The sequence below is a fragment of the Spodoptera frugiperda genome, chromosome 6 (genome assembly GCF_023101765.2).
Source record: "Spodoptera frugiperda isolate SF20-4 chromosome 6, AGI-APGP_CSIRO_Sfru_2.0, whole genome shotgun sequence".
NCBI lineage: Eukaryota > Metazoa > Arthropoda > Insecta > Lepidoptera > Noctuidae > Spodoptera > Spodoptera frugiperda.
The window spans coordinates 8,028,794-8,036,568 of NC_064217.1; the positions used below are offsets into that span (position 1 = coordinate 8,028,794).

Genomic DNA, 7,775 nt, shown 5'->3' on the forward strand with positions numbered 1-7,775 from the left:
TGACTAAAATCCACCCCGTTCGTCCTGCTTTTCGAGCCGGAGCCCCGGTAAACCCGCTAGGTAGTCCGTAGCTCCGGGCTTTATTGGACTCTGAGGCGTTAGTACGAGTGTGCTTTACGTTTAACGAGACCACGTGCGGCGTTTTGATTAGCCGGCGCCAATCAACCAACCAATCAGAGCACCGAACGCGGTCTCGATTCGAACTCGTTAAACGTACGTGCGGTAAAGTCCCCAGAACTAAATAGTTTTGTATTGTTCAGATATTAAAAAAATAACGTTACTGGAGCTGGAAAAAATGCTCACCCCGGCAACCTATCTAAGATCGTGGTACAAAATGTTTTATAATCATCAGCTATAATCCCATGCACTGCTTTGCTGACTGAACTCCTTTCCATTTTCCCGCCGCTGAGTTTGACTTTAAGTTTTTCGCATCCAACTATAGTCAGCTATCCTGTGGATATCTTCGTTCCACCTAAATGGGGGGTACTAGGTTTTTACTACTTTTTTTAGGGCGTAAAATTATCTGAGAGTAGTGCCAGACTCTTACTAACTTAAGAAAACCACCTTGTTTCTACACCCTTGCTTTTCGTGCCGGAGCCCCGGTTAATCCGCTAGGTAGTCCGCAGCTCCGGGGGCAATTATTCTCTAGGCCTGGTCTTTACTCCAGACGAAAAGTATATAAATACTTAATCCAATTTGTTAAATCTTTCTTTCCCCTCCAAACACGATATAGGCACCGAACCACAGTACCTACATACTGTCCTCTAAATAATGTTCTCATACAAACTGTGGTTGATTCTCTGTTACTAAGAGGCCCTGAGAGTTAACGACTAGATAATTTATTACCAAACGTTTAGCTAATATATGGTTATCATGTAACAATGAATATACGTCTCTTAACTTAATCACACGTTACAGATAAAGTTTTTGGACATAAATTGGAAGATTTCAAAATTAATGTTTCCAGTGTTTATTCGGTTTGTTGGGGACGACTTGTGTCCAGAAATTGATTAGGAAATACAAATGAATCATTTAATTTTAGTGTATTTGGTTGTGCTGTGTGCGGGATGCAGTTATGGGGTAAGTATTAACTAAATATGTTATTAACTATTTTTATTACAAAGGCACTGTTATATGACCCAAGTCGTTGAGATAAGCCTGAAGATCAAGTTTGAAATCCAGTATTGTTTTTGGCTGGAAACCAATTTACATGTAATTGGCAATGAGGTCTTCTACTACATCTTATGCAACATTATCGATCAAATTTATAAAAAAGACCACGATAACAAATTGAGTTACTGGTTCAATATGTAACAAAAAACACATTTCCATGTTACAGATGAGTCGACAACAAGTTAAAAAAACTATGGGTATAGTAAAAAATCAATGTATGCCGAAAAACTCGGTAACCGAAGGTAAGAACAACACAATACATTTAATCATTGGTTCATTTAATAAAGCTACCCATTATCATCCAGATTTTGAGTAAATTAATGTGACATACTATCTTTTAGATCAAGTTGGGAGAATAGAACAAGGAGTGTTCAATGAAGACCGTGATGTTATGTGTTACGTCGCTTGCGTATACAAAACTTTTCAAGTGGTAAGTCTTTTAAATTTATTTTCCTTTCTACCACTTGAAGAAAATCATTGTCACTAGCAAATATATTATTATCACCTTCAGAAACATCATCTCAATACACCTTGTAATCTAAATAATTGCACAGACTTCTAGACTTACAATATACCTATATATATTTTAAAAGAACATCATACAGATTCCAATATTCTTTTTCAGGTAAAGAATGACAAACTTGATATGGCGCTCATAACAAAGCAAATTGACATGTTGTACCCTCCAGAACTAAAAGATTCAGTCAAAAAGTCTATAGCAGCTTGCATACATATCCGTAAGTATCCTAAAATGTTAGTTAATATTAATGATAGGAAAACAACTGATGATAAAAATGGAAAAGAAGAACATATTGTACCGTCCTAAGTATCTTGGTATAATGTTAAGAAGAATAAAAAAAGAGTATCAAAGATAATATCTAAAGTAAAAATAGACTGTAAACAAGCAACAACAAGAGCCAATCTATACATATAATAAAATCGTAGAAAAGTGCTGTCTGTACATTGAAAATAAAAATAAAAAAAATAGCAGGGGTTATTGTTATGTCGATATCGAACCCAAAAATGTAATTAACTTTTTTTTTGTCAGTTTGTCTGTTTGTCTGTTCGTCTGTGCGCGCTAATCTCAGAAACGGCTGATCCGAGTTGGATGCGGTTTTACGAATAAGATGCTTAAATTTACATTTAGTTTGTTTCATGTCAATCGGTTCATAAATAAAAAAGTTATGTCAAATTAAAGAATCACGTCGAACATTCTTGCTTAACCATTAATCTTTTTGACAGATTTGGGAAATTTGGTACAGATATAGTTTAGAACCTGTGAAAGGACAGAGATATATTTTTATTTCAAAAATTAAAAAATAAAAATGTTTTTATGAAATAGGATTCTATGTCGATCGTTACACATCGGTTCCCCTAATGTTTTAATTCTATCGAAAAAAAGTAAGTACATAGTAATGTTGAAAAAAATAATATCGAATATAATAAAACATGTATAAATGCTCTAAATATTCATTTTGTAATCGTTCACGACTTCGGTTCATTTATTGATCGAAAAAAGTAAATAAATAGTAAATATGAAAAAAATGTATCAATATAATCATTTAGTACAAAGAAAATGCTCTAACGGAGTATAGATAACTATGTCGATCGTTACACACTTCGGTTCATGTTAGTTTTAATTCATCGAAAAAAAGTAAATAAATAGTAAAAAGGTATGAAAAAAATAATATCAATATGATTAAACTAGGTGCCCGAACGGAGTATAAATAAATAATCCAAGTTGTCTTTAATAGATGTCGTTGGGATCGAAATAGATCGCGCTATGGTTTCGTTACATTCATTTGGTTGGGTATCGAGCGCTTCGGTACTATCGTAGAAAAAGTGTATTATCAGTCGTATGATTATTTGTCTTAGTGGTCCTGCTGTTTCGTATATTAAAATTTTTCGTTGTATCTTGTCAATTAATAAGTTTAACTTGGTTAACCATTTAACGTAGGTTTAGTTTGATATCGATTATTAGTAGTTACATCTTTAGTTTTTTTAATAAAATTGTAAGTCTAATTTATAAATTAATTAGATTAGATTTAAGTCGTTTCTTTTAAATTATTTAGTTTAAGCTTGGTTATTATAGCATAGAGGATAGGTTGTAATATAGTTTCTTTTTTAATTGTTATAAATTCGTAATTCGTAGCTTTCTTTAGTTTTAAGTTAGTTTAAGTCCGTTTTTAAACTATTTTTTCAATACCCTAAGTGAGTATACATCTATTAAATTCAAACGCAGAGCTCATTATGTTGATTTTTGAAGAGTTCCCTGGAATATCTTCCACATCTCATTTTTGAAGAGATCCCGCGAGATCGGGAACTATGTGGTTAAAACCAAAAATTTGCCGGAAGTCACTATTCCACGCGAACGAAGTCGCGGGCAAAAGCTAGTCATCAATATGATTGAAGATGAAATGAAAGAGGCATGTCAGAATCGTGTATCGATTATCTTGCGAACATAGAAGATTGTGTGTAAGAAAACCAATAAAAACCCTTTTAAATTTCTTTTCAGAGGACAATTACAACGACTTGTGCGAGAGAGTGTTTTACGGAACAAAATGTTTGTATGAAAAGGACCCTGACAGTTTCATCTTCCCCTAATGTTTTATTCTACGGAACATTAAGTACATTAATGTTTTTCGAATTAATAAATGTATAAATAATTTCATTTTGTAATTTCCATACTTTATTGATCGAATATAAATATGAATGTACCCGCTGCTTATGACAATTTCGTTTCATTCTGTTAGTTTGTTAAATAGAGATATTGTTTGATTAACTGGTTGTTTTCTTTTTAAACAGTGTCTTGTCATTTATAAGTGCAGTGTTCTTGTGTGACAAGTAACACTTAGCTTAGTAATTAAAGATTTTGTTGTCTTTATAAAAACAACTTTATTACCATTCGCTTTTATTGTTTCATCTTTACATTCCTACAGCACTTCTAAAATGTATTCCATCAATTATTTTCTTATTTCGGTTATCTTGCTTGTGATGTTCAATAATTGTTTTGTTCATTCGGTAAGTACTTGTTACTTCTTTATTTATTACATGTTTATCTTAATTTAATCTATCCTCTAAGGTATTATTAAAAATGCCACATTCTCGAGAAATTATTGAATAATTTGTTTCATTTTTTAATGCAGATGACGAGGGAACAAATAAAAAACTCTGGGAAGTTAATTAAAAAGACGTGTTCTGCAAAAAATGATCTAACTGAAGGTAATTAATTTGCAACTATGTTTTTTTACTGGTGTAATGGTACTTCCAAAATTTATGTATTAGCTGTTACAATTCTTCTTATTCTTAAATTATAACGTTTTTCATTGGGTACGTGAATAAATTCTGTCTGTGCTTATGATATAGTCCCCTTCCACGGCAAACTAGACTTAATGTCGTCTATTGCTGGTATTTGGTTGAGCAGAAAAATCTGAATCATACTATAATATTATTATAAATGCGAGTATTTGTGAGTATGCGCGTGTTTGTTACTTAATCACGTCAAAATGGCCAAAATCGTTTTTTATCCCGCAGGCGAAGCCGCTGGCAGAAGCTAGGCATTAAATAAATATTAAAACTTCTTTTTATCTCTTTATACATTTTACTGTCATTACAGACGAAGTTAAAGATGTGGACAAGGGAAAATTTCTTGAAAAGAAAGACTTTATGTGTTACATAGCTTGTGTCTACAAAATGGGACAGAGCGTAAGTTTCAATGTACGAATAAAGTAATCTACTAAAGTTGAATTAGTTTTGAAATTCCGACTAAATTCATATATTTGTAACTGTTAGGTTAAAGGTAGCACGATCAACCATGATATGATGCTGAGGCAGGTGGATATAATGTTTCCCAATGATATGAAGGCACCTGTTAAAGCAGCTATAGAACATTGCAGACCAGTTGGTAAGTTTTTGATGATCATAAATATTATTTAGACAGACGTAACCTGTCTTGATAAAAAACTAGACAATAGGAAACTACTAGAAGTGGGAAAATATCTAAGCAATACTCTTTTTGCTCGCTATCTGGCACTTAAATAAATTAAAAAATGTATGGTTTCAAATATTTTATAGTCGTAGCTGCAAATATCAAACTCAACCTTTGTATTTAACTTATTACTTGTGTGGGGAAGCCTTAATAACCAATCGTTTTGTATAATCTTGATTACCTTACTCAATATTATAAAGCCACCTCTGAATGTTTTGTTAAATTATCACGCTATATAATCCACATTTTTTTTACTCTATTTGTATAGCGTTTAGTTAGTTTTATATCTGTCTTTATGGGATACCTATATAATTATATACTTTACTTATAGGTAAACACATTTTTTGTACATAATCTTATTATTTGTATCATGATTATACGGAGAGTGCAATTTATTAACTATCAAAACACATTTGAGCAAGAAGGTTTTGCTTACTAATAATTTGTTTTATTATTACAGCTAAAAATTACAAAGATCTCTGCGAAGCCTCTTATTGGACAGCGAAATGTATTTACGATTTTGACCCTGCCAATTTCATGTTCCCTTAAAAATCATAAAATTGGATTTGAATGAAGAAACATTTTATGGAATGAGTCTTGTAGTTTTATTCACTAATACCTAGACAAATACACTTAATGACCAAAGTTAAAGATACAAAGAAAATTATTTTTTTAGTACATATATGCTTCAGCAAGATTATTTCAGAACAAGGACAGTAACCATTAGTTGGCTACTGAGTCCACGATTGGTTGTAAAAGATATACTTTTATAGAAAGCATGCAATTTAGTTTAATTTTGAGTTTTCGAAATGTTCGGGTGTCCATGAGCGGCGGTGATTGCTTACCATCAGGTGATCTGCCTGCTCGTTTACTGGTTCATAACATAAAAAACTTTGCTTACTGTACTTACATTGCAATTTGAATATTAACTAAGATGTGGTTATTTCTATATTTTACTATAATTTTGGTATAAGAAGTCATATAAATGACGATAAAAATGAGCCTTCAATTAGTTTTTGTCAAAAAACTTATTTAACAGAAAAAATACGTCATTATATTTCCATTTAGAATAAGTATTCTTTAGACTACAGTCCAGGGTATTTAAAAAACAACGAACGTATAAAACTACAATAAAGTTTGTTGAAATAACCATTTTAAATCTTGTTAGTTTATGGAAAGACGTTCACTGGTTAATTAGCTAGTAATGCATGTATTTGCTTTGCTAATGATACACTGATCACTATACAATCAGAGTATAGGGACGTCGTATATATGGTTACAAGTAGGTTTTAAGCAAACAGTGCAATTTAGTAAGGGACTTGTGAGTGTCGTGATGGATCGAAAAAGAATATGTTTATTCGTGATAGCTATGTTTTTGGCCTCTGGAAGTGATGCTGTAAGTACTAATAAAAGTGACATTAATGATATTTTAAATGAGAACAAAGTAAATACTAAGTTTGGAGTAAGTGTTCTATGTGATAGAAGACCTTAATATCTTACAGATGTCAAGACAACAGTTGAAGAATTCTGGAAAAATGCTGAAGAAAAATTGTATGAATAAGATTGGTGTGACGGAAGGTACATATATATTGTTAATATTTATTCTATACGTCAATGATGTAAATGATTAAAAATAGAATAATGAGAGAGTTTTCATCAATGTTAAATATTTTTTCAGACCAAATTGGCAGTATAGATAAGGGTAAATTCATAGAAGACAGAAAGGTTATGTGCTATATAGCGTGCATCTATGAATTGACGAATGTGGTAAGTAAATGAAAGATTATTTGCTAATTGGTCAATAAGCATAATAAAGGAGGAAGATATAAAATAAAGTGTTGATTTCTTACAGATAAAGAACAATAAATTAAACTACGAAGCTTCCATCAAACAGATTGATCTTATGTACCCACCTGATATAAAAGAATCAGCAAAGGCTGCTGTGGAAAAATGCAAAGACGTCCGTAAGTAATATGAATTGTCTCTGTAGTTTATTTATTTATAGCATTTTTATTCGTACGCGAAAAATAATATATTAGATAAGCTATCAGTGCGTTCTTCCTCCACTTCTGTGTGTCGGTTTGCCAGGTGGCAAAGGCCTCCTCCAATCTTCTCCATTCTGGCCTTTCTATGGCCAGTCTACCCCAAGTCATTCCCGCAACCTGTCTGATGCCGTCGTCCCACCTTTTTTGTGGTCTGCCTCTCTTTCCCTGTAGTTACTATAGTAAAAAATAACTGTAGTCATAATTAAATCAATTAAATTTTCTTAAGATTCGCTTGTGATTTTTTTACGATCGGAGATTCAGATAAAAACTCTCTTCTTACAATTAAAGACATGAAAGAAATTCATTAGAGTCAGGGATCAAGTTAGCAGATAGAAAAATAATCAAAGACGTTTCACAGCTGCAGCATTGCTGGCTAGAATATGTTTTTAATGTGTAGGTGCCTGTAATATGTGTGTGTTAATAATATCTCAAAATATATTGTTTAAAATTCCAGAAAAGAAATACAAGGACATCTGCGAAGTTTCATTTTACGCAGCGAAGTGCATGTACGAGTACAAGCCAGAAGATTTTATTTTTGCATAATTTTAGATTAAATAGATTAATATGTT

The 7,775-nt window shown here is 32.1% G+C and overlaps 2 protein-coding genes across 3 annotated transcripts; both read left to right on the forward strand.

The window, feature by feature from the left end:
• The first annotated feature begins 931 nt into the window (after positions 1-931).
• Positions 932-7,775, forward strand: LOC118267865 (uncharacterized). The gene is made up of 13 exons (XM_050694500.1): positions 932-1,080; positions 1,340-1,415; positions 1,515-1,603; positions 1,799-1,910; positions 3,689-3,774; positions 4,320-4,395; positions 4,790-4,878; positions 4,966-5,077; positions 6,397-6,557; positions 6,664-6,739; positions 6,840-6,928; positions 7,014-7,125; positions 7,661-7,775. The coding sequence occupies exons 1-13, from the start codon at positions 1,024-1,026 to the stop codon at positions 7,747-7,749; spliced, it is 1,224 nt and encodes a 407-aa protein (XP_050550457.1). The 5' UTR covers positions 932-1,023; the 3' UTR covers positions 7,750-7,775.
• On the forward strand, positions 3,790-5,756 carry LOC118267985 (general odorant-binding protein 72-like). Of its 2 annotated transcripts, none has more exons than XM_050694119.1 (5): positions 3,790-4,194; positions 4,320-4,395; positions 4,790-4,890; positions 4,966-5,077; positions 5,622-5,756. In XM_050694119.1, the coding sequence occupies exons 1-5, from the start codon at positions 4,123-4,125 to the stop codon at positions 5,708-5,710; spliced, it is 450 nt and encodes a 149-aa protein (XP_050550076.1). In that variant the 5' UTR covers positions 3,790-4,122; the 3' UTR covers positions 5,711-5,756. The 2 variants fall into 2 exon arrangements, with proteins under 2 accessions (XP_050550076.1, XP_050550077.1); XM_050694120.1 differs by having other exon boundaries at positions 4,790-4,878.

Excerpts from the sequence above, each read along its gene's own strand:
- LOC118267865 (XM_050694500.1), top strand. The coding sequence starts at position 1,024 with ATGAATCATTTAATTTTAGTGTATTTGGTTGTGCTGTGTGCGGGATGC. Across the intron at positions 3,775-4,319 it reads CTGACAGTTTCATCTTCCCC|ATGACGAGGGAACAAATAAA; the intron begins TAATGTTTTATT and ends TTTTTAATGCAG. Across the intron at positions 5,078-6,396 it reads AGAACATTGCAGACCAGTTG|GATCACTATACAATCAGAGT; the intron begins GTAAGTTTTTGA and ends TAATGATACACT.
- LOC118267985 (XM_050694119.1), top strand. The coding sequence starts at position 4,123 with ATGTATTCCATCAATTATTTTCTTATTTCGGTTATCTTGCTTGTGATG. Across the intron at positions 4,891-4,965 it reads GACAGAGCGTAAGTTTCAAT|GTTAAAGGTAGCACGATCAA; the intron begins GTACGAATAAAG and ends TGTAACTGTTAG. Across the intron at positions 5,078-5,621 it reads AGAACATTGCAGACCAGTTG|CTAAAAATTACAAAGATCTC; the intron begins GTAAGTTTTTGA and ends TTATTATTACAG.